This window comes from Motacilla alba, chromosome 8 (genome assembly GCF_015832195.1).
Source record: "Motacilla alba alba isolate MOTALB_02 chromosome 8, Motacilla_alba_V1.0_pri, whole genome shotgun sequence".
Taxonomy (NCBI): Eukaryota; Metazoa; Chordata; class Aves; order Passeriformes; family Motacillidae; genus Motacilla; species Motacilla alba.
The window spans coordinates 28,717,793-28,743,431 of NC_052023.1; the positions used below are offsets into that span (position 1 = coordinate 28,717,793).

Below are 25,639 nucleotides of genomic sequence, written 5' to 3' on the forward strand. Positions count from 1 at the left end.
CTTGTTGCTGTGCCCCAGGCCAGTTTTGCACCGAGGATGTGGATGAATGCCAGCTCCAGCCCAATGCCTGCCAGAACGGGGGCACCTGCACCAACCACAACGGGGGCTACGCCTGCGTCTGCGTCAACGGCTGGAGCGGGGACGACTGCAGCAAGAACATCGACGACTGCTTCACTGCCTCCTGTGCCAACGGCTCCACCTGCATCGACAGGGTGGCTTCCTTCTCCTGCATCTGTCCAGAGGGGAAGGCAGGTGAGGGCACACAGCTTGCACAGGTCTGGCACTTCCACGGAGGGCGCTTCCTGGGGTTTGTGCACTTGTTTAAAGTGGTGTGTTTGTTTTATGCGCTTCGCCACCAGGAGGAAAAGCACTGTCCGTGAGCAAAGAGCTGTTAAACCTCTCTAGCTTGGGACAAAGTATTTGTGCCAGGCTAGAAGACAAACTTAGTACATTTTAGGTTGCAAGGAAAGATCTTTTTCTAGCCCTTAGCAGAATCTGTATTTGCTTGAGAAGTCGCACAGGAGTTTGACTTGCTCCATGCTCTTTATAATAATTGTATGAATCCAGAAAGCAAATTTAGATATTTTTGTGTGATTGTGTTATGATCTGGGCATCCTGACTAATATAGTGGAAAATTTTCTGGTTTAGGTTAGGTGGAAGTGTATCTCCTAACTACATGGAAATAAAAGTGATCTGCATGTCTGAATTAAAGTGAGCTTCATGTGCACCATTTCAGATCTCAGAAACATTATCATGCTGCTTTGAGAGAAGAGTTAGTTAACTGCTCCAAGGATGAGATTTTGATCATGGTTAGCCATTTTCCTGCTTCAGAAGTGCTGGACACACCTCTAGAGTAACAGAATTCATATTTAAATATGATATTCTGTAAGTGTGTGATGAATTCCCTACGGTAGTTCATGGGCTCAAGCCTGTAAGACATTGCTCAAGTTTCTCGCTGTGGGAGTCTCTATCTGAAATATCAGGACACAGAATTTGTGTGAAATACAGTCTGACTGCTGCAGCTCTCTATTTTAATAAACTCTTGGATGCTTCTTTAGGTCTTCTGTGCCACTTGGATGATGCCTGTGTTAGCAATCCGTGCCAGAAAGGTGCTCTTTGTGACACCAACCCTGTGAATGGAAACTACATCTGCACCTGTCCCCAGGGCCATAAGGGAGCAGACTGCACCGAGGATGTGGATGAATGTGCAATGGGTGAGTTTCTGTTTGCTCGCTGTGAGTGCAAGAATGCACATTTTGTCATAGCTTCTCCACGTGCATTGGACTCCTCTTGTGCCCTCCCCCTTCATTTCAGTGTCTTCAGATGCATTTTAAACCTTGTGTGAGGCCTGGCACAGAGGGCTGAGCTGGAATAGCTGTCCACGTTTGCTCTGGAATATGAAAAGCAGGGGGATGCTTAACCATTCTTCCTTGTGCAAGAGGGCTGTAGCACTGTGTGGGGAGTGCCTGCAAGCAGATGTGATAATGAAGCTGTCCCTTAGAGCTGCAGGGCGCAATGAAAGCACCGCAGTTCGTGTGGGAGCTGTTGCAGCTATGGCCTGGGTAGAAATATATCAAGGCTGTTTGACAGCCAGAATATGGCTGGGTCTTTTGAGTGCCTTCCAAGACTGGTGACCACGTGGGCTTTTAAAGCTGTAGTTCTCTGATAGCATGCTGTTGTGTTGTTTTGGGGATTAACTGGACTCTTAGAGACTTAACTTACAGTTTTGTGAGTGCTCGTTCATGCTTCTAGAGCGTGGTGCGTGAAGGTAATGCCTAACCAGCACATGGAAGGGTTGGAAAGAAGCACTTCTTTGAATTTCTTTCCTCAGTCTGCCTTGGACAAGAGTGCTGTTCCTTTTTGAAAACACAAGAAGGACAAGTTTGGCTGTTTTGTGGCTGTGGCGGCATCTTGTCGGCCTCAGGAATGAAGTAAATGTAAAATGTGATCTGGAAATAAAGCCTTGAAAACGTTATTAGTTCTCTAATCCCTGCTAGCTGATACTTTTCTCTTAAGAACTGTCATTAGTAATGTGGAGCAGAGTTACTCGTCTGGTCCCTGGGGGTGACAGCCATCCTTCTTTTTGCCCCTGACAGGCAAGAAACTGCCGCTGTTTTCTTCAGTGGCCTTTCCCCAGCAGGATGAACAATCTTTCCCCAATATTACTTGCCAGAAAGGAATGCCCATGAAAGGACACCACGACTAATAAAGAATGCTGTGGCTTTCCTGCTCTGGGGAGAGGTTTTGACACACACCCGTCTTTGCTTTTCTTGCAGCAAACAGCAATCCGTGCGAGCACGCCGGGAAATGCGTCAACACCGAGGGCTCTTTCCACTGTGAGTGCCTGAAGGGCTACACAGGACCTCGCTGTGAGATGGACATCAACGAGTGCCACTCAAACCCGTGCCAGAACGATGCCACCTGCCTGGATAAAATCGGAGGGTTCACGTGTCTCTGTATGCCAGGTGAGGGCAGTTTCTGACAAAGATGGGACTTGGCAGCACGGGAGGAGACCAGGAGGCAGAGCTCAGGGAGGGCTGCCCGCTCTGCTCAGGTGGAACACAAAGCTGCAGAGGGCTGAGGCTGAATGGTGAGAGAGAGCCTGCTGTGGTGGCACCAGCCAGGAGGACCTGGCATTTGTGTGTGGGAGGGAGAAAGCAATTAGAGGGCTGAGAAAGAAACCAGTCTCTGCATCAGCAAGGAAGTTAGCCTTGTGAGCTGAGTATGTGTGAAAGTATTTGTTACTATACCTGGTAAAGTGCATGTGCAGAGTCATCTCTTTGTGAAAGCAAAGCTGGTGCAACCTCTAAAAGAGTGACTGTGTTTTGAGGTATGCATATGATGATTTTGGATAATGGTGTTTGGGGTTTTTCTGTGCTTAAAATACCCCAAATAATGCAAGCTCCCGTTGAACTGAGGAAGTCATTGTAAAAAAAAGCTTCTCAATTGAAATTGTGCTTTTAAAATTTGCATGGCCAATGTAACCAAGGACCAATGTTAGTCTTCTGTTTTGCACCCTGAGAGAAAGGGATGAAAAAAGAAAAGGATGCAAGTTGCCAGTTGCACAGACTTATAAAGTATTAAAATCATAAATATAAATAAAGAACTGTGACCCCTGCAGGAGATCAGGTGATACCATGACAATTACAGTGAGTTTTTATTAATATAGTATATATATTAATATATAAAATGTTTTGAATGGTGGAACAGGAAAGGCTAGTCCCAAGTATTTCACCCTTCCTAATGTTTTTCTTGTACTCTGCCGTTAGCTAAAAGCCCTTGAGCTAAAACTATTTGTTGTGTTTGTTTATATACCTTTTACAAAGTAATTAACATAACCCCCTCTCAAGTGGAAGAAAAGATTAGATGTGAATTCAGCATTGACTTCTGCTGTTGCTGGTTAGGTGAACATCTTCAGCAGCAGTGAAACCTACACAATCAACATCCCTTTTTAGCCTCTGGTGTTTATTCTTACCTCATAGTTTCTGTCCAGACTGCAAACTTGCAATGAAACTCTGCTTAGACTTCCAGCACTGGTACAAGAGACAGTTATACTCTCAAGGGTACTTTCTACAGCCTTCAGTCACCTTTTATTTATTTTTATTTTTGACAGGTTTTAAAGGAGTTCACTGTGAGGAAGATATTGATGAATGCCTGAGTAATCCCTGTGTGAACAATGGAGTGTGTCTTGATAAAGTCAACCGCTTCCTCTGTGTCTGTCCTCCTGGTGAGTTCTCATTTCTGGAAGCTTTTCCTGCTTCACCCTGCCAAGAGGTGTGCAGACGTTGTGGGTGAAATGTTTCTTGTGAGTTTCTGTTGTTCTTAGGGCAGCACCTGTTTGAGTGAGTTGCAATCACTATTCAGTCAGAATAGATTCATGTTGGTTGCAATAATATTGTGCCTGTAAGTGGGTAAGCATGGACAAACCCACAGTTGGACCCCTCATCTGAAAGGGCAGCTGGCAACACGAGCTGCTGTTGTTGTGGAAACTACAGTGAGATTCTCTGCTCATTTTAAAGATCAGACCCTCTGCACACTTCTTGTCTTTTTTCTGAGGTTTTTAGGTAGAAGCTGGTTTTGCATCAGTATAGTTTATGGTGTTTGCATGAGGAGTGAGATGAATTGGGTTCCACTAGAAAAGACAGAGAGCTGAGCTGAGGGATCAGTGTTAGCTGTAGAGTGAACATCACATTTTCTTCATGGCTTACAAGAAATTTTGAGTTCAGAATTTGCATGACAAAAGCCTGCTCCACATCCCTTCTTCCTGACTAATGATGTTCAGGCTCTTGCTTTGGTTCCTTCCTCCGGGAAGAATTCCCCATGGGTTTTTTTTTTCTCAAACTGCCCAAGGATCTGTATCACCTGACATCACCTGTCAATACTTCGTTAACTATTTCAAGAACTGTTTTGAAAGTTCCAGTGCTATTTTGTGGCACATTCCATTCTGCTGTAGTAATTCTAGTCTGAAGGCTCTAGTGATGTATGCACTGTTATTTTATTTTTAGCCACTTACTTTGATTGCCTTGAAGATTTTTATTAGTGGGCGCTCGGCTTTACAGGCAGGCACACTGTCCAGTGCTGGGCACCACTTTATTTCTCTTTGACCTGGCCATCTCAGTTTTGAAGCTGACCTGGAGGACAGAACCTTTGGATGGAGGGTGGGTGACTGTGCTTCGTGATGCCATGAATGTAGATTGGCTGAGCTCCTGTTTGGGTGGCCTTGAGGATTTGTTAGAGGTAATTCCTGACAGTGCAGCTGTCTGTCTAGGTGGACTCCTTCCCGTGACTCCTGGGTTTCCCCGTGTTTGTGTGCCTTTCAGGATTCAGTGGGGCCGTGTGCCAGATTGACATAGACGACTGCTCCAGCACGCCGTGTCTCAACGGAGCCAAGTGCATTGACCACCCCAATGGCTACGAGTGCCAGTGTGCCACAGGTCAGTCTGGTGTTCAGAGCCCCTGGGTGGAGAGAACGCGGAAACCAAATGCATGAAAGGCTGGTCTCAAAGATGTCACTGTTTTTTCTTTCTTTCTCTGAAATGCTGCTCGTTTGTTGCAGAGCTTTGTCCACTCCTTTGTGCAGGGAATAGTATTTAGGTAGAGAAAGCCTTCCACTTGTGACTGTTAAGTTCACAGCTGATGGGAGTTCTGGCCTCCCTCTTTCAGCACCATCTTTTGCTTCCCAGAAGATGACAGCTTCTTCTGTACTAGCTGTGGAATCCACATATGGGAAAGTATCAGTGTGAAGGCTCTTATCTGTGATTTACCTCCCTCTCTCCCAAGTCAGATTATATCGTGTGCGCTTGAAAAACAAGAGATGGGCAGAGCAGTGCTACTGTGCATTCTGATTTCTGTTACATTTTAGGCTAAGTTGCATTTTATGTCAGAAGTTGCATTTTATGTCAGAAGGCTAAGACTGAAATTCACTACCAGTCATGGAAGAAATTCCACTCAGAATTAGAGTGGAAATGACTTGAAATTATTTGTCAGGTACCACAGAGAAATTTTGGCAGAGCTGTGGCCAGAACTCAGGTGGTTTTTTAATGCTTGCTGAATTACATATTCAGAAGCGTCAGGCTTAATTATAGGATTTTCTTATCTTCAGACCTCCAGGGGTGATGTAGTTATGTTTTTATCTTCACTTTTACATCTGGTCAAATAAGAGGGTTCAGAGCTGTTATATTCTAATTCTCAGTAAGGAGCTACTCTTGGTTGCTTTCAGTTGATGGTCCCTGATGCGCTGCTCGTGATACTGATTCAGGTCTGAAATGCCTTGGCTTCAGCTCTTCCATTAGGGAAGAAGCTGAACAATTCCTGGAGCTGTATTAGTCCCAGTAATGTGCAGTGAGGTTGATTAGATTTATGTGCAAATTTTCTCATTTTGAATCATTCCAGTAATCAAATTATTAAGGCGAATTTGACTTCACTGCACAGAATGTAGCAGAGATTAGCCTAAAAATAGCCTGGTTTTTCTCACACCTGGTCTGCACCATTCCCAAAGTTCCTGAAGAGGCATTGAATTTGTTGTAAGATGGAGAATGCAGTAGTTCTGACCAGAGAGGACTAATTACTGTGGTCAGAATTTTCCTTTTGACTGCTTCATGTGACAAACTAAGCAGACACTTGCAAAAAGAAGGAAAAGCTCAAATCTTCTCCAAACCTGGAAACTGTTTTAGTCTTTCTCAAGCTGGTGTGTGTTCTGGTTGCTTTCATTCACTGGGACTGCAGAGCTTATCAGGCCTGGGGTGGGTTTGGGTAGTGTAGAGGAGGACAACGTGGAGAGCTGTGCCTTGAAAAGGAAGTTCTGAATTTGGCACTAAAACTGCATAAATCACCTCAGTACAGAAATTCTAGGTATCCCACCTGAGGAGGGAAGACAATTGCTTCAAAGGAGCATCTTCAGGCTGAAAGCAACCAAATGCATGTTACTGGAGCAGAAGTTCTTAGTAAAATCCTCGGTTAAATATTTGACTGAAAATGGAAGAGGGATGCTGTATAAGGGCTGTTTTCCATCCTGTCTGAAGGATTCTCATATTCTGTATTAAAATGTTTTTTTCCTAGTCTAACTCTTGTCTGCAAAGAAAGAAATCATGTTTTGGTGAGGTATGTTCAGTTAAGAGATCCAGAAATATTCCTGATCTCTGAGTGGCTCAGTTGAGCTACAGTAGCAGGCAAGGTAATGACTTTTGAATGAACATGTGTTAAGCATTATATTTAATATTGACAGCCTTCTGTAAGACTGAAGTGTGGAATTCTTCCTGGGGGCAGGTCAGTTACTGGACAATAAGTTTGAGTATGCTCTTGCCCTGCTATCTCTTGGTCTGAGTGATGTGTTGTTCCCTGAACGGTAATCGCCGGCTGCCGACGTGATTGAAAACTGCAAAATGTTTGGCCAAATGCTGTACAGATAGCTCTATTTACTGCTTGCTTTTTGTCTTTTCTTTCCCTTCTGGCATTATTCCACTTCTCCTTCCCAGTGGTAGATCATGGCTTTTCTTTTCTTGGGTTGTTTCAGGTCTTTCCTCTTTTATTTCTCTGCCCTCTTTTTTTTCCCCCCCTCTGCCACCATTTCTCCCCTTATCAGTTTGTTTTTCCTCCTTCCCTAACATCTTTTTATATCCATCTCTCTAACTAGCTTCCCTTCCCTCTCCCCACCCACTTCCACACCCATTCATCCAAGCATACGTTCGCAGAACTTGGAAATGTTAGCCGTCACCTGGTATGTTTGACCACAGAAATAACCACAAACCTGTATGAAAAATGGGGAGCCTCTTATCCACTTATAATACTCAGGTGAGAAACACTCTTCAGCTGTTGAAATTCCCTGCAGCTTGGTTTGTATCAGTCTCCAGTTGGTGTCTTGAAATTTCAAGTTCTGCCTTCCTGATCTTCAGCTGCTGGAAGGCAGTGTGTTGCTCCAACACACTCAGCTCTGAAAACCATTTATTTGAAATTGTCCCAGTCTTACATAGCTCTGCTCCATCATGGAGAGCAGGGCTCTTAAGGGACTTGTTTGCTGCTCTTATCTTCCTGAAGCCTTTTTGTGCATAGGTTCTGTCCCTCTCTGTTGCTCAGGATGTTTCCCAGCTGAAGCAGAATGAAACAGGCCAAATTGCTGCTTGTTTCATTGCTCCTAACCAAGAGGTTGCATGCAGCTTTCGATAAGTTTGCAGTTGGTGCTTGATTGCAGTTACTGAAAAGTTTCCCAGTGAAGGAGGCAAGAAACTTTCTAATAAGCAGAGCTGCAGAAGCTTTGACACGAGCCAAGGGAGTTCCCTTGGGAAGGTTTCAGCAACATCTTTGCAGTAATTGCTCATTTTAACAAGGTCAGCCCCACTCTGTCCCCCTGTTACTGTGCAGAGGAAATAATGGCAGGAGTGTGCCTTCAGCCAGTTCATTCTGATGCAAGTCAATATTTCTGATGGAGATTTACATGTTTCCTCTCGTGGCTACTGTTCCAAATAAGCTGAAGGTGACCACTTCCAGTGCCAGGGTTCTCCATGCATGCTGCTGTTCTGTAATGCTGTGAACAGTGGAGAGTGTTGTGTTCCAGGGCTGGAAATGCAGTCGAGGTGCCCAGCTACCCTTTGTGCTCTCTGCCACTTTGCTGATTCTTGATACAATTCTTTCTATACCTGCATTGTATTTGCTGCAACATCCTACCAGTGAACTCTTTACTTACTCATGGCTTTTCCTCAGGTTTTACTGGCCTTCTGTGCGAGGAGAACATCAACAACTGTGACCCTGATCCCTGCCACCACGGGGAATGCCAGGATGGCATTGATTCATACACGTGCATCTGCAACCCTGGCTACATGGGTGCCATCTGCAGCGAGCAGATCGACGAGTGCCACAGCAATCCTTGCCTCCACCAAGGGCGCTGCATCGACCTGGTCAATGGCTACCAGTGCAACTGCTTGCTGGGCACCTCAGGTATGTAAAACACGAGTGGAAGGCTTGGATTCAAGCAGAATTCAAGCATGCAAGTATTTCTTAGCTGCGCTCTGCTGTGTGCTAGGTTGAGAGTATCATTTTCATATTGCTTTGCCGTGCTGAACTTTGGTGTGTTTGTGTGGATTGCTTAACCCTCGCTGGTGCTGCAGCTGATCTTGGGAGAATTTGCCTCCTCTTGACTCCAAAAAAAAATCAGGCCTGCAGAAAAATTAGGCATAGTGTTCAAAATGTTTATTCCTCTGTTTAAATATTTAGTACAAGTTCAGGGTCATATTCAGATTCAGTCAGCACCCAGTGGCTCAGGTGACATTCCTTGGTGTTGCAGTGCTTCTGCATCATCACCTGTTTAAGTTGCCCCCAACGTGACTTTGAAGCAGGTGGGATTCTTAATTTGGCTATTTCAGGAAAGTAGTTTTGTTGCCTTCTTTGTAAGATTTACCCTCCTTATTCCTCTTAACTCTTTTTTTTTTTTTTTTTTTTTAATCCAGGAATAAACTGTGAGAATAACTTTGACGACTGTGCCAGTAACCCGTGCATTCATGGGGACTGTATCGATGGCATTAATCGCTACAACTGTGCCTGCAAACCTGGATTTACAGGTAAAGTCAGCTACCCAAGGGCTCTGAATTGTTTTGAAGATGGTTATCCGAGTAGCCAGGGAAGTGTTCTTTGCATACTGACTGCAAGGGATTCAGTTGGTGTCTCAGTAAATCCTTCTAATCTTTGGATCTCAGCATCTTACATTACAGCCAGTTCTACCAAAGAGAAAAATGGCCTAATCTGTGCTGTGAAATGCCATTCTTGTTAGGTAATTAAGTCCAATTCATGGTTCTTAGGTTTATAACAAATAAACCCACGTGATTTGGTTTATTATTTACAGCCTCTTTCCAGGGACAGAGAGATTGTGGACAATAAGGAGAGGTGTTTGATCAGCCTCTGCCTAGAGCTTTGACCATGAACAGTATTTCTGTTTCTGTGAAATCAGAGCATTAACTTGGTGTTCTCATGAGTTGTTTCCCACTCTGAAGTCTTCAGATGAATAACCTGATTTTTTCAGTACTTCTGTTATAGCATGGTCTGTTCTGTTTTCTTTTTAAACTACGAAATTTCTCTGGTACTGTCAAAGTGGGGCTGAAAAAAGTGGTTAGACACCTCTGGATCCATGTTTAGAGCTGTGAGCCAACATCAGGACTATTTCTGATGACTAAAGCACATCTCACCACTGTTTATAAGGGCATTTGTGTTTTGAGCCATGTAGGGTAATACAAAATAATCATTGTGAGGCAGTTGGTACTGTTCATTACAGCTTTCTCATCACGTTTGTTGCTGTTTATTACTGAATGATTCTAGTTAGAATAGATCTGAAATGCATTAGAGCACTAAAATGTCTCATGTGTCTTGTGCTTTTCTCTTGGGGTCTTTCTAAACTCCTGATGCTCCTTCCTTCCTTCCCTCCTGTGGCTCTGGCATGGTGGAACTCTGTAGTTCCCAGAATAAGATGAGGGATGATGCTGATCACTCGTGCCTACCACTCTCCTAGGTTGCTGTCATTCCGTGTTTGTTATCCTGCTGGATCTCTTACTGTTACACTGTTAAAATAATTCAGTAATGTGATGCATTGGCATATTCCAGTCTTTAGGGAGCTGGCTTGCATGGGGTCTTGGTACTTTGTCATTTCCTCCTGTTAAAAATGCTTTCAGCTTACTGCATCATTCACTCTGTTTAGCTTTCCAGCCTCACAAGTCCTTTTGGTCACTGCTTCAAGGATCTTGCAGTCGTAATCAGAGGCAGGCAAAACAGGAAACGGTGTTTTTTAGAGCCCCCTTTGCGCAATAAACCACAAGAACTGTATTTACTGCAGACATTTGGGCACTATTGCTTGTTCAAAGGGTAGGTACTTCAAAGCAGAGGAGCAGGGCCACGACAAGTGGAGCTCAAGAGGTTTGTTGCAAGCATGATCCAGCTGAGTGGTTTTTGCTTTCCTAATCAATATTAACTGGTGATTTTAGTGGCGGTTCTGGAATGGTTTGTAAATACTTGCTGTGAGTGTAAGCGCTGTTTTCCAGGCACAGCAAAGTGCTGCATCTCTCAGAAACGCTTCTCTTGGCTTGAGTTAAAGCACGGAGGCATGTGAGCTCCGTGCTGCTGCCTTGGCTTCCCTGAGCTGTGTCTCGGCGTGTGCTCGTGCGGAGGCGCAAAGCGAGCGGCGCTTTGAGAAACGCGGCTCAGGAGGTGTTGTTTTCCCCTCCAGGCCCCCGGTGCAACGTGGACATCGACGAGTGCACGTCCAGCCCGTGCCACAACGGCGGCACGTGCATCAACGAGGTGAACGGCTTCCGCTGCGTGTGCCCCGAGGGCTTCCACCACCCGCACTGCCAGCCCCAGGCCGACGGCTGCCTCAGCAGCCCCTGTGTGCACGGCAACTGCACACACACTGCCACCGGGTGAGCGCTCGCCCGACCTGCCTGCTGCCTTCCGCCTCGTTGTCCTGCTCTGTGCAGGCTTCCAGCTCCCGATTTTCCCCTAGTTTCTCAGAGCAGGATCCCGATTTATCTGATGCCTGTGTCCTGTTCACAGTAAGGTGTAGACCTTCATTCAGCGTAGGTTTTTCTGTCCTGCCCTCGTCTTGTTTGCTGGTTTTGCATGGGCAAGTGGTGCAGGGTGTACTGCCACCATCTAGAGGGAGGGTTTGGTCATTCTAGTGAGCTGAGTGAATGCAATTAAAATATAGAAATTGTTCCAAATTAAATCTTTGGGGAGCATCAGCAATCTATTCCATCAAAAGCTAAAGCAGTGAGCGTGGGGACTGTCTTTATTGGCTAGTGTTGTTCTTCCTAACCAAACACTGTATCAAGGAACTGGCTGACAACTTTTGCTCTAGGGATGGATATTTCACACAGGACACTTTGTCCACTGCTGACATGTTGTCAGCTTTACTCTTATTTTTGCACGTCTGAGAAAAGAAGAGAAAATTCTCTCTGGGTCTTTTGATGGCAGTAGTTGCTTCTGAATCTTCCCATCCAGGAAGTCCAAATGCTGATTTTGGGAGCCCTAAATCAGAGTTCTTTTTGACAATGGGAAGTCTGGGGTTGTTTTGTTTGTGAAAGTTCTCAGCTATACATGGAATAGCCTTCCAGATACGTGCTGTATCCTGGGAAGTGTTGTCAGCACTATAGGAAGTGATTTGCTGCTGCAGGTAGCTCTGTAGGGCAGGATGCAGCACTTTCCCTGGAGCTGGCAGGAAAGCTGCCTTTATTGCTAATTCAGCCTCCTTGCAAGCTTGGAAAACAGATATTTTGTTCATCTTGCCTGTCGTCTGTCACTCTGCATTTGTACCCACGCACTCCTCACACCGTGCCAGGTGCAAGAAGCCCTGTTTGCAGGGACAGAGGCCAGTGTGTGCTGCGTGGCCTGGCTCCAGGCTGATTCACCAAATCCTTGCTTCTACGTCATGTGGGTGGGGTGTGCTCCACTGCAGATTTTGAAACGTGATGGAGATGATTGCTCCTGCTCCCAGCCAGCTGTTTTCATTTGAAACCACTACTTGGTATTCAATCAGTCTAGTTATCTTTGGAACCTATTGTTCCCCTCCACGGCTTTTTTTCTAATTTTTTTTTTGTTTTGTTTCTGTCTTTGTTTTTAATATGTTGAGATGGTCTTATCAAAGCAGAAACGTATTGCTGGTTGACTGAACACTTTGTGAAAACTGTAATGAGGGAAGTGTGGTTGTAAGGGAGGGTTTATTTTCAGTATTTTCAAAACTATATAGCTGGGGTAGGCAATCTAAAGTAACTCAGGGCTCTTCTCAAGGGCGTTCTTCTGGTTTTCTCTCCAAAACTAATCTGCAGGAGAAACTGGTAGAGGAGTTACTTCAAAATGTCCTAAATTAATGCTGGTTTGCCTTTCAAGGTACAAGTGTGTCTGCGACCCAGGCTGGATAGGAGATTACTGTTCAACAGAAGGGAATGAATGTAAATCAAACCCATGCCAGAATGGAGGAACTTGTGAGGATCTGTTGAATGGATACAGATGTGCCTGTAGGAAGGGATTCAAAGGTGAACATTCAGAGAAAATTTGTTATCTTTTCCCTTTTTACTTCATTGCACCTTTAGGGTAATTTCTTTTCATTAAACTTCGTGGAAATAGTAATCAAGATGGGAAATGCCATGGCTCTATGAAGTTAAATTAGTCAGTTCCTGTAGACATGATACAGTAATAGAATACTTGGCTAGGGCTTGTCTAAGCCTTGCTTGAATTCATTATAAAAAATGTCCTGTTGGAAGCTTAGCTTAATTTTCTTTGTAAATTATGAAATTTACATAAATGCCCTGGAAATTGGAGGGGCAATAAAGTCAAAATGGCCGTGGCTGCTTCTACACTTGAGCCCATGAGGAGTGCTCTGCTCTCTTTTCCTTCTGCAGAGATTTTTAAAAACATGGCAGTGCTGTGCACTGCAGTGTGGGATAACCATGTGAGTTACAACCTCTTTGTTCATTCTTCCAAAATGCACCAAGCTCTTAGCAGCACATTCTTCTGCTTTACCCCATTCTGTTCTCCAGGTGTGAACTGCCAGGTAGTGGTTTCTCCTTGTTCCCCTAATCCTTGTGAGAACTCGGGAATCTGCCAAGAATCTCCTGACTCTGAAGGCTACACCTGCCAGTGTGCCCCTGGCTGGGAAGGTAAGGAGGGTGGGGAACGTGCTGTGCTTGCCGTGCTGGCCCTGAGCCTCCTGCCCATTGCCTTGGGAGGGCTCTCACCCTTGGCCTCTGCACCTTTCAGGGGAAAGATGCACGGTGGATATTGATGAGTGTCTCTCCAAGCCCTGCAAGAACCATGCCCTGTGCCACAACATCCAGGGCAGTTACCTGTGCGAGTGCCGGCCTGGCTTCACCGGAGGGGACTGCGACAGCAACATCGACGACTGCCTGGCAAGTGGGTATCAGCACTCTGCTCTGTGCTTTCCAGTCTCCCCCAAAAATAAATTTGCTGACTGCTGTTTGACAGATTCGGAAGGGGTCTTTCACGATCTCCTGCCAAAAGGAAAAAAAAAACCAACCCCAAACTTCAGCTTTGGAATGTTTGAGGCAGTCAAAATCCATCGTGTTCGGCTGCTAGGAATGGACCACGGTGTCCTAACTGATGGCAGCTGTTGTTCCCAGATCCTTAACTTGAAAACGCCTTTAGAGTTTACATGCCTTAATAAGAAGCACTGTTAAATGCAAAATTGTATTTGCCTGAAATTTTAATCCATCAGGTTAAAGTGCCACTGCAGGGCTTACCTGTATTTCAGCGTTCAGTTGGATTGAGGCGTGGTGGGAATCTGGGCTATAGCAGTCCTTCCTGAAATGTCTGTCTGACATTAATATTCTGGGAAGAGTGGGTCCTGTTGCAGTTCCAGTTAATCCATATCTGAAAACAAATTAAGCAGCAGGAAGGCCCTCTGCTCTGGAGTAGGTATCAGTTGCAGGAGGGGAGGCCATACACTGATGAGTACTGGAACAGCTCAAATTGCAAGACAACAAGTATTAATTTCATGTCCTTGACACTGCTTTTGTAAGGGAAAGCAAATACAGAGTAGCTTTTTTTTTCTTACTGGGCATATTTTATATCATCATCAGATAAAATCAGAGTCTCCTGAGAAATGTCATGTGTTTAAAAGTTCATCTGTTACTATTTGAAAAATGCTTTATCAAACCTTGGAGGAGTTCACAATGCTGTAATTCTTAGATTGGCCAGGTCTTTAAAAAAATGCAGCCAAATGAACAGAAAAACCCAAAACAACCACCCCAAAACAAAAAAAAACCAAAAAACCAAAACCCAATCCTCTGTTTTTTACTATCAGCTTAAAACCAAAATGGAATTTTGAAGACTTTAGGCGTGAACTTAGCGAATTCTCTTTTGCATTGAAAAAAAATGTAAATTCATGGCTGTGTTAGAGAAGGATCCAAACAAGTCTATTAGCAAAAGTTACCGTGGGAGCCCCCAGAGCAGCACTCAAAGAACTTCTGAGGTGTCTGGCTCAGGCTGAGCTTTTAATTCCTTCTTTCTGAGCAGCCAGGTACAGTACAAAAAGTGTCACGGTGCAGTGACCCAGAGCTTTGCTTACTGAAGCCAACAAAATCATTGCCTGTCCTGTTAGTTTTTGTGTGGGTGCCTGAAGATAAAAACGTTCCCCAAGCGTTCATCTTTCCCTCTTGAACAGCTGGGACACCTCTCTCCCTCCTCCGGAGTGTTCTGAGAGCTGTGGGATTCACCCCGTGTTGTCTTAGGCAGCACACCCATGAGGCTGAAGAAGCATTTCACATTACTGCCACAGCTGATTTCACTTAGCATAACAAAAACCTTCCATGCCTTGAGCCAAATGTCTTTAATCTATGAAGCAAACAAACCCTCCAACAACAGGAACTTATTGAAAAGTTGATACCCGAGTCTCCTTCTGTCAGTAAATGTGTGGCACGGAGAATTAATGCACAGCTTTTGGCTTCACTCATACGTGGCTGACTGCCACAGACACAACATTTTATAGCTGCCAGGGGTCTTGCTTTGAGTGTGCTTTTTCTCTGCAGTAGTCAAATGACCTTTAAATGGATGCAGGTGTGTCTCATAATACAAATTCTTAACATGTGAGCATATTTCTCAGTCAATAAATGAGCTTTAATTGCCTTTCACATTTCTTTTCTTCATTTCCCAGTAAACAGAATTAGCTTATGAGATAGTTACGATAAACTGCAAATTTTTGGTGGAGTCTATTTGCATTTTCAAGTTCATATTTTAGTAGTACTTAAAGGTAGTCCTAAATCCAAAAAAAGGCTCAGTAACCTATTTTTCAACCCCCTTGCTTTCTCCTTTTTTTCCTCCCCCCTCCCAATTTTCCTCTCTGCCTTCATATATTAGGCTTTTGCTCTGTGGAATGCAGAGTAGAAAAGGAATCTGGCTTCAGGAATGTGGGTCTTAAATCCAAAAGTGGAAGGAGAAAAGCAGGAAGAAATTACTGAACGGCAGAAGTCTTTCAGGCAGATTGGTACTTGTGGAAGCAGAAGGAATACAGTAGTAGGAGGTGGCTTAGACCAAAAAAGAGTGGCATGCAAGTAACAAGAGCATGGCAGGGATAAGGAAAATATCAAGAAATGCAGTGATTGAGGAGAATCCTTGGTGGTGTAGGAGTTTGTGAGCTTTTCTGCCAGCCCCTTCCCAACCAGTCTGTGATGCTGGGAAAAATGTCAAGTGCTCAGTAGTGCATAAGTGCTCATATATGTGCTAAAATACACATACACGTTTGATTTGGCTGGGCTGCTTCCATGCTGAAAATTAGGCACACAAGTTCTCTCTTGTGTTAAGAGAGGATGTGCCGAGTTCTCTGATGAATAAAACTTGGTAAGGAAGAAGAAACAGTTGCTGCTCTGTTTTTATTGTATCAGTAGGCATCTGTCGCAGAAGCAGCATCTGAATTTTAAACCAAGAGGCTTTGGGTTTTGGTTGAACAAATTCCAGCAGAGAAACCTTTAGGCCCTGAAGGTTGGCCTTGATCCACACCTCCTTGTAAATCTCTAGTCGGTAATGCTTTGCAGTTACCTTTTCCATGAAGCGGCTGAATAAAACCTGTCGGTGCTGTGTCCCACTCTGGGCTGTGTGCCCCCTTTTTTCCTGTTTTCCTGTTTTTTCCTTTTTTCCTGTTTTCCTACAAGCAGCTGCTCTAGCCTGGCCCTTCACTGTCACCCGTTCTAACACTCGCTGTGGCGCTTCTGTCCCAGACCCCTGCCAGAACGGAGCCTCGTGCGTGGATGGGATAAACTCCTTCTCGTGCCTCTGCCTGCCCGGGTTTCACGGGGACAAGTGTCAGACAGACACCAACGAGTGTCTGAGCGAGCCCTGCAGGAACGGGGGCACCTGCACCCACTATGTCAACAGCTACACCTGCAAGTGCCCGCCGGGCTTCGAGGGCACCAACTGCGAGAGCAACATCGACGAGTGCACCGACAGGTGAGGCACCTGCGCTCTGCCTGCTCCTGCCCTCCAGCCAGTCCTGCTCAGGGGCACCTTCTAACCAGGGCACTTCTCCTTTCCTGCCGTTCTGCACAGGCACTCTTGTGATTCTTGCAGGGAAAGCTGGCTTAGCTGAAACACAGTTGCCTGGTCCTCAGTTTCTTCTAATGTTCTTCCAGCAGTTCCATTACAGCACAAATGTGATAGTGTTTAACAAAAGTTAAAACAGCTAGGGATGCTAGCTTATTGAAATATAAATAATTCATATTCTTATAAGACCACTGTCACATAGGGGAGGGGAAATAATTGGTTATGAATGGTTACTCTGTTGAGAAATACAAAAGCTGTAAAAATGGAAGCAATGGCCAACTAGGAAAAGCAGAAAAAATAAACTATTCCTGAGTTGTTGACAACAAATAATATGATGAAGAAACCAGGAGAAACACTAAATCCACTAAATTCTGTATTGGAAAGATTGAATCATCAGAGATCTTTTAATGCTCAGAAAAAAAAAAAGGGATGTGGTTTAGCAGTGTCAAGATAAAACCTGAGGTCCTTCTAAAGAGGGAGGTGTGGAACTGAGTTAAAATGCTCAGCAGCTGGTCCTCATATAATGGCTCATGTGGTAGTTTTAAGAGCTCTTTGAGAGTTAAACATGTGATTCCATCATCTGCCTGCATATTTATTTTAAGCTTCATTAGCATTGATGTAAGTAACTTCAGATTCTCAAATGGGAAAAGATTCTAACAATTTCTTTAAAACTTGCAATGGTTAAAGAATAATTAGAAGTACTCTGTTCTAGTCTAGTTACCAGAGACAAATTATGCAAAACTCTTGGTTTTCTCAAGTATTTTCTGCTCAAATAGAAAAGATCTTTCCTACCTTTCATAAAATGGCATTTGAAGAGGAGGTATTTTAATATCTTTTTCTTAGGAGCAGGATTGTGTCACTGATGAGGGTGTGTTGAATTTGCACAACAGTTGTTGAATCAAGTGGAGTATGCTGGGTGTTTAAGCAGAACTCCTGGCTCTTCCTTGAGGTTCATCCTGTTTTTGTTTTTGTTATCAGTCAGGACAGGAACCAGTCTTGCAGGTATGAATTAAGGATGTAGCAATTTTCAGTGCTCTGCCAAGCTAAACCAGTCACACCTTCTCAACCAAAATTACCGGGCTGTGTTTAAGAGCGCTGCGGTGGTTGGCTAATTTGAATTTGGGTCAAATGATTCTTCCCTGTGCTGTGTGAGAAGCTGCCTGTGAGAGAGTGCCCTCTCCTTTTGGTACCTGCTTTCAGTGACACACACCAGGTGGTTGGCAGTCCCTCTGTCTCCCCTGCTTTGCCATGGGTGGAAACAGTTTGCTCTCCCTCTGAAACGGAATTCAGCCCCAAGGCAGAGGAACCTCTCTGATGAGCAGTTTTGTGTTTGATAAGTAGGTTAATGCTGGCATCTCTACCGTCATCCCAGTCGGAATTTCGTATTTAAAGCTTGCTTCCCTGCACTGGGAGTTCAGGGAGGTGAGTCAGGGGCTCCTGTGGTGGAAATACCCTTTGACAGGGCACAAAGCAGATAGCAGGCATGAATTTGGTTTGTGTACTTTATCAAACTGATTATCTCAAGTCTGATCTAGCATTATTCTCAGAGGAGCAGGAGTTCCTTTACAAGGAAAACTGAGTCAATTTTGCATGAGTCAATTCCCCAAACTTTCCCAGTCCCTTCTCCCTAGGACACCTAATCTGGCACAATTTCATATGATCAGAAGATTGGGGGGGAGGGGGATAATTCCTTTGATCTGAATTCTGCCAGGGCATGTATGAGTAGTTTTACAAATCAGGACTTAAGATTCTCATGAGAAGAGAAGGAAGGGATTTAGCAATACCAATACTTTCACATAATTTCAGTGAAGAACATGCTTGTGTTTTGCATGTTGTATGAACTTTTTCCTTGAGAAACCATACCCCTCATTCCTTTGAAGATTTTTTTTTTAAAAAAGGCAAATTGTTTTGTTTCTCATAATTTGTAATACAATTGTAATTTGTAATAAAATGTATCAGTTGAGGTAGTGTTTGTGGTCAGATTGAAGCTGGGAAGATTTCATTAAATTAGTTGCATCCATCACTAACAACTCATTAAAACCTGCTTTACTTTCTTGGTCTGCTGAGGTAAAAGTGTGCTGGAGGGTGAGCTGGAGTTCCCTAGGATTGCTGTTTTCTGCTTGATGCTTCTTCTGCCAGAAGTTAGCAGTGATCAAGAGATCCTGTTATCTGCCCTTCTCCCTTATTTCAATCATGTTTGTGTTCCCTTTTGTCTGTGAGCTAATTGCATTTTGTCTCAGCTTACCTTTCTTCCTCCTCCCTTGCAGCTCCTGTTTCAATGGAGGCACTTGTGTGGATGGAATCAATTCCTTCACCTGCCAGTGCCCCCTGGGCTTCACGGGCCCCTTCTGCCTGACAGAAATCAACGAGTGTGACTCCCATCCCTGCCTCAACAGGGGCACCTGTGTGGACAGCCTGGGCACTTACAGGTGTATCTGTCCCTTGGGCTACACTGGCAAGAACTGCAAGGTGGGTGACTTCTCGTGGCGTTGTTCTTTGAGCTGTCCAGCAGCAGAGGTGACACGGGAGAGGTGTGAGGTGCCTGAGCTCTTGTTCCTTCAGTCCTGGTGAGGGCTGGTTGGCTCATTAGGTGCCCCTGTTCAAAACTGGACATCACAGAATGGGCTGGAAGAAACCTTAAAGATCATCTAGTTCCATGCCCTGTCTATTTGCAAGGAGGAGAAAAGTGGTTATTTATGAGAACAGGTGTCACTGGAACTTGCTGGATTAGTTTTCTTAAATGAAAACCAGCTGTTACCCTGGAAAATGGCTCCATTTCGTTCAAAGCATAAAATTGTCCTGATTGAAGACAGAGTCCTGTATTAAAAAAAAACAACAAAACAACTAAACAAACCAGCAAACAAGCACAAAACAAAAACAAAATATCAATCTGATTAGCAGGATTTAGATTTAACTGGTTCATTTTTTACAGGGAGGTAAATTTTAATCAGGGCTGACTGTAAATTTGTTTTCATGAAAAGCCAGAAAATGTTTTGGGGCAGTAAATGACGTGCCTGTCCTATTCACAACCTCAATAAAAATCTCCAGCCTTACTTGCACACTTAAGTTCAGGCAGTTTCCAGTTTTCCACAGGAGCTGCAAGCCCTGTATGCTGTAAATGACTGACTAGTGCTATTAAAAACTCAAACTTGGCATGGCACAGTGGAAACAGAATGATGTTTTTCAAATCAGAATTCGTTTTGATTCTGTTCTTATCAAAACAGCAAGAATTATTTGAGCCTATTTCTGCTTTTGGAATGGTAAACTCTGTGTTGGCTTCTTTTGCCAGCAGTCTTGAGTGCTGCCATAAAAAAAAAAACCAAAAAAACAAACAGTGAATTTCTTAAATTGCTGGAAAACACTGCAATTTTGTAAGAATTTTGCAGCTCTCTTTAGTGCCAACATGTCTTTGTAAAGCAGTGAGTGTTGGAAGGAAGCATTTTAGGGGCAGTGGGGGAGGTGCTTTTTCAGAAGTACGTTGCTAGACATTAAATTGTCAGGTCTGCTTCTAGGTATTGCTAATGGAGGAAGTGAATGCAAAGTAATGAAGTGATAGAAGAAAGCAACCCCTCTGCTACCCTCATTAGGCATTCTGGGCACAGCACTGCAACCTCATTGGGAGAATTAGCATTGAGGGGGATCGTGCAGTCCTGTGAAGTTCAGTAGTTCCTCTTCTGTTATGTTTGCTTTGTTTTTACTGGAGAAAAGGATTAATGTTCCTTTCCCCAAGTTAAAGGCCGTGGAGTCTCAGAAGGCCTGCTTTATGTTCAGAGAGGCTTGATTGTAATGTATTACCCATTTTACACAAGGAACCAGAACTTTCTAAATTTAGATAAGTACTACTCAAAGCTGTATTGGGGAGATTTATAGATTACAGCTACACTGTAGTTCTTGTCTTAGTGGTAAACTGGCTTGACCTAATTAGCAAAGCTAAATAAGCAGGACAAAATCAGACAATGATTCATAAGTTTTAGAATTTGCATGTAAAACAGTCAGCTACTCATTACAAATGCAGAAGCAAGAGGCTCGGTGTCTTTTCTTCTTCACGCTCAACTACATGTGATAAAACTTAATTCCAAGTTTCCTTTCGATTGCCTGTGAAAGCACAGATTTTTTTTTTTTTACTTTAATCTTTGTGAGGAGACAGTTTGCATCTGAAAAGCAGGACTTTCTGCAATTGAAATTGCATTTTACAGCCAAAATTCCATGCTACTCACTTTAAAAACCTCACCCTTCCTCAAGTCAGCTTGAAATCAATCAAATAGCTGTGTTAATTTGCAGATGAAGTGCTTAAAAAGGAAATTATGGTTAGTGGCTGGTTTATATGACGTCAGACAGTTATGTTGGGTCTTCACTTTCATATGATGATTTACTGAGTTTTAGACTCTTTGTTCCTGTATGAGAAATCAAGAAAAGCAATATACTTTGGCCCATCTTCAGTTCATAAAACTGTTGTGGAGTTTCAGTTGAATCTTGGAAGACACAAAAAGTCAGAGAGACCACAGTGCAGCAAGTGGGGCCAAAAGGAGGTGTGGTGAGCTAATGATATAAAAGTATGGATCAAAATGTGGAACACACCTGTCATCCTCAGAAAGCAGTGAAGATGGGGGGAGTTCAGGGAGAATAGCTGGAGGCCACCTGCTCCAAAGCTAGTCTGAGATAAACCCCAATTTTCTCAAACTGAGCCAGTCAAAGATCCAACTTCATGGTGAGGTGTGGGGATTTTGAAATAATGCTGCCACCTGGGGTTTATTCCTCTATTCACCTGCACTTTCCCGGGCATATCAGACTGTCAGTAGAGTACCTGGCTTAGCTTGGGAAGGACTGTCCTGCTCTTTCCCGTGCCACGGGTAACCCGCGTTGCAGAGCTCCCTTTCCTCGCGTGTCAGCTTGTTCTCCGAGTGCCGTTTCTCCTGCCTGTGCCGCGTTTCACGTGGGTTGTTTGCCCTGCAGTCTCTCGTGGATCTGTGCAGCAAGTCTCCCTGTAAGAACAAGGGCACGTGTGTGCAGACTCTGGCCCAGACCCGGTGCGTGTGCCCGCCCAGCTGGACCGGCGCCTACTGCGACGTGCCCAACGTCTCGTGCCAGGTGGCAGCTTCACAGAGAGGTAAATCAGCATCCTCTGTGCTTCAGCATCCCTGTGCCCAGGCATCTCCTTCCCCCCTGCACCTGTGCACAGCCCAGAGAGCTTTGCCTCTAGGCGGTCGCTTCTCAAGTAAAAATTCTCTCTGCAACGGTGTGTTTGGGAGTCAAGACTTCCTCGGGTCTCCCCATCACAAAAATATCAGAAAGGAAGAATTCAATACTTCATGGGGTCTCAAAGTTTAAGTAGTGCTGTTTTACATGGACTGCCTTTTTGGAAAATGCATCAGCTCTTCATTCTAAACCCAGGCAGGCTGAACCCCAGGTTTCTGCTAAACCCCAGGCAGGCCAGGGGTTAAGGCCACATCTTTCTACAAAAAAGCATCTTGGAACTCATGATAAGTATTTTTGCAGAGAATACTGATTACTGAGTGCACTATTTAGCCTTATTGGTTATGCCATGGCCCCTCAAGGTAGTAATTTTCTACTTCAAATGATGTATATGTGAAAGATTTGGTTTTTAAGTGAATTTTGTCTGGCAGCATGGCTTGTAGCCCAGGCGGATGGACACTGTCACGCCACTTTGGTCCAGGACATGCAGACAAGCAGATTCAGTGTCAAAGGAGAAAGGTGTCAAGCTCCCATACTTTTTTGGGGACGTTCTAGGTACAAACACTGAACCTTTGTAGAGCAGCAGTAGTACTTCATATATGTATTCACCAGCCAGAGCTAAAGTAACACAGCAGTACAAATACTTCGTGCCAGTGCTGAATCCAGCAATCCAAAGAGGACAGAGCAGTGACTTCATTTGTAAGCCAGTTTTGGTTCTGATCCACTGTAATTTAAGGAATAACTCTTCAATTTTAAAGTTGCAACTTTTCAATTTGTTGGGCCTACCCATATCCATTCCTGTCTGAGCTACCAGCGCTGGCAGCAAGCGCCTTTTACGTGTTCGCTCACTTGATTTAACTCTGCTTCAGGAGTCCCCGTGGACCAGCTGTGCCAGCACTCTGGTCACTGCCTCAACGTGGGGAACACCCACCACTGCCAGTGCCAGGTGGGCTACACGGGCAGCTACTGCGAGGTGCAGCTGGATGAGTGTGACTCCAGCCCCTGCCAGAACGGAGCCACCTGCCGGGACCACCTGGGCGGATACCAGTGCGAGGTACCCCGGGAGCTGCTGGGAACAGGGGTGGATGCTCAGGGCACGGTGAAACAAAGGCACCAGAAGAGATCAGAAACACCTGCAAGTGGTGGAGTACCTTCAAATAGGGGATAAAAGCAGCCTGCACCTGGAAGGAATTTATTTGGCTGTAGCAAAAACAGTGCTCCTGAGTGGTTTTTAAGAATGAATTAGGAGGTGTGGTTGGACGGAGCTGTGGTTGATGAGCACTTGAACTCTTTGTGTCATTGGGTTCTAATCTGGAAAGGCTTTTTGCCTGAGGTGTGGTTTATATTAAAATACCTGTAAAATGTATTAAAGGAATATTGTCTTTTCCCTGTTGGATGGGCAAAGTATCCCTTGCCTCCCAGGGTGGGAAATGCTTTCCACTGCTTTCTGTTTCCTAACGCTGATGCAGAGAGCAGTGTAGGTCATGAGATTACTGTATATCAGCCTCCCTAAGCTTTCTGGAATGGTAGAACACCTTGGAAGCCCATGTCCAGAGGGAAAGGATGAGTTTTATTTAAACCTTAAGCCAGTTTCGGTGCCGGAGGGTATCAGAATTTGATCTGCTGTATTTTGCAGCAATCTAACCACTTGAATTCACATTTGCAGGGCCCTGTTACGTGTCGCGTGGTCGAGTTGTGTGTTTAAGCTGCTGGCTGTGCAGCCCTTGAAATCTCTTGCCGTTGTTCAGCTACAAAGGCAGTCCTGATCTGCCCCGCTGAGGGCTCCTCTGTCGCTGTTAGCCTTTCTGAGGTGTCTGCTGATGTATCTGCTAGAGGGCCATTGACACTTATTTCTGTGCCGGCAGTGTGTGGCCGGGTACCAGGGGGTCAACTGCGAGTACGAGGTGGATGAGTGCCAGTTCCAGCCCTGCCAGAACGGAGGGACCTGCATCGACCTGGTCAATCACTTCAAGTGCTCCTGCCCACCAGGAACTCGGGGTAGGAAGCTCAGCAATTAAGTGAATGTTACAAGGGGGAATTTTCCTCTCCCGACTGCTGGTTTCATGAGACACGGTTTAAAGGGAATGCATTCTGTTCTTTGGAGAATGTTCCCAAAGTACACTGGATCCCTTGGGATACATATTTTCTCTTTAAATATAAATGCTGCTTTTTTTCCCTCCCTTTTAATTTTTTTCTTTTAAAGGAATAGGTTGTGGCAGTGTCCCTTGGGAATGTATGAGCCATCTTTGGCAATGTGGAGGCATGAGATTGCTGTTAAGGTCTCTCCCAAACCTATCTGTTTTGATACAGTAAATCCAAGGTTTCTTTTCAGCTAAAGTGCTATGAAATAAGTAGGAAACTTTCTTAGTTCTTGCATAACTTCCAATGTCCTATACTTGCTTAAGTTTTTGCCCTTCATTGTCCTCTGTCCTGGAGTCTTTTGTGGAAAAGAAGCTGAGTGACTCTAGGCTACCCTAAACTATTTCAGCATATTTGAGCTCTTTTATTGAAATCTCCTTCGGGGGGGAAAAAAGTTGAAAAAGAAAAAAAAGTAGTCCACAGTTTATATGAGTAGTTTTCAGTAAGCATGATTCCACTGGCTCTTTATTGTCAGGTTTCTTTAAATCTAGCCTTCCCTTTTATATCTGACCTATGAACCTGGCTTCTGCCTTTGAAAATATTCAGAATTTAACCTTTTACTTTATGTTCTTTTTTTAAGCTTATTTCTCAAGTCAGTTAAAAACTTTACATTGCTCTGAACTTCTTCTTTCTGAAGTGGGTCATCTCAATGTTGGCAGAATCTTCAGATGTCAGATGGAACTAAATTCTTGTTTCATAAAGTAAATTTAAGTACAATTGTAAAAGAATATATTTGCTTTCTGCCCATTCATATCACCAGTTCATTCACTTTAGTGTGGCTCTCAGCACATCTCCCCACTCTGGATAAGTGTTTATTTCATTGTTAATCATTGCACTACCAATTCTTCATGTATTGTTCTTAATATTATTCTTCAATTAAAAAAAAATGGGGCAAAAAAGTGCAATAAAACAAAAGCAGAATTGAACCTGCTTTTTAGGTCTCTACATCCAAGAGTGTATTTAGGTACCAGCACCTGCATTGCCAGAATTTCTGTATTCCAGTAAATCCCTCACCATCCCCTGAGAGGTTCTGAGTGTACTGCTTTTAATCCTTCAGTCTTTCTTTATTGAGATTAATTACTTTCTGGATGTGACAGTTTTGTTTTTGTTTTTTTATTGGGTTTTTTTGGGGTTTTTTTTTGATAAATGAAAGGAATCGGTGGAGACTTGATAGAATTATTTAGGTTAGTAAAACTTAGCTTTTTTCTCTGGCTCAGTTTGTAATTAGTACTTTACTGATGCCAGTATAAGCATCCTCCATATTTAGGTGAAGGATTTTACTTGCTCTGAGTGGAACAACAGCAATAAACTTGCTCAGCTTCCCCTCTCTGCCCTTGTGCAGTGAAAGCAGAACCAGCACCAGACCTTGTCCCTTGAAAGGAAATCCCACAGGGAGGAGAAGAAGAAATTGCCCTCCCTGGCTGCTGGTGGGGGTTTGCTGTGAGTCCCCAGAAGCCAGGCTGGAGGAATCAGTGTTTCATCACGGCTGCTTTTTTTTTGTTGGTTTGCTGTTGCTTGTTTTGGTGCTGTTGCTACAAATGCTCTTTGCCCAGTTCCAGTTTAGCCTGGTGGCAGCTTGTGCCTGTCAAGGCCAGCACGGGGCTCCCAGGCTCTGCTCAGTCTCAGGGCTAAATCAAGTGCATCTTTTTTGGGCTTGGTTTGGTTTAGTGTTTTTAATTATGCCCTTAAATTAAGTCAAGTACGAAAGCTGCCAAATACCAGGACAGCCTAGCGCTGAGGACAGCCTGGATGTAAAACACATGTACCCTAAGCCTGCTCTGAA

The 25,639-nt window shown here is 44.2% G+C and overlaps 1 protein-coding gene across 2 annotated transcripts in view; it reads left to right on the forward strand.

Annotated features, from left to right (window-relative positions):
• The window catches only part of NOTCH2 (notch receptor 2), an 83,010-nt gene that overhangs the window by 39,704 nt on the left and 17,667 nt on the right, over positions 1–25,639 (forward strand). Inside the window, exons 6-21 of one of the 2 annotated variants that reach the window (XM_038143974.1) lie at positions 19–252; positions 1,059–1,214; positions 2,277–2,465; positions 3,614–3,727; positions 4,821–4,934; positions 8,197–8,430; positions 8,940–9,050; positions 10,703–10,895; positions 12,361–12,506; positions 13,011–13,130; positions 13,231–13,383; positions 16,203–16,431; positions 18,792–18,993; positions 21,478–21,631; positions 22,587–22,771; positions 23,583–23,715. In XM_038143974.1, the coding sequence (XP_037999902.1) occupies positions 19–252; positions 1,059–1,214; positions 2,277–2,465; positions 3,614–3,727; positions 4,821–4,934; positions 8,197–8,430; positions 8,940–9,050; positions 10,703–10,895; positions 12,361–12,506; positions 13,011–13,130; positions 13,231–13,383; positions 16,203–16,431; positions 18,792–18,993; positions 21,478–21,631; positions 22,587–22,771; positions 23,583–23,715 (2,667 nt within the window). Of the gene's footprint in view, positions 1–18; positions 253–1,058; positions 1,215–2,276; positions 2,466–3,613; positions 3,728–4,820; positions 4,935–6,974; positions 7,291–8,196; positions 8,431–8,939; positions 9,051–10,702; positions 10,896–12,360; positions 12,507–13,010; positions 13,131–13,230; positions 13,384–16,202; positions 16,432–18,791; positions 18,994–21,477; positions 21,632–22,586; positions 22,772–23,582; positions 23,716–25,639 lie in introns of those variants that run through there. The other variant, XR_005257747.1, reaches the window with a different exon arrangement.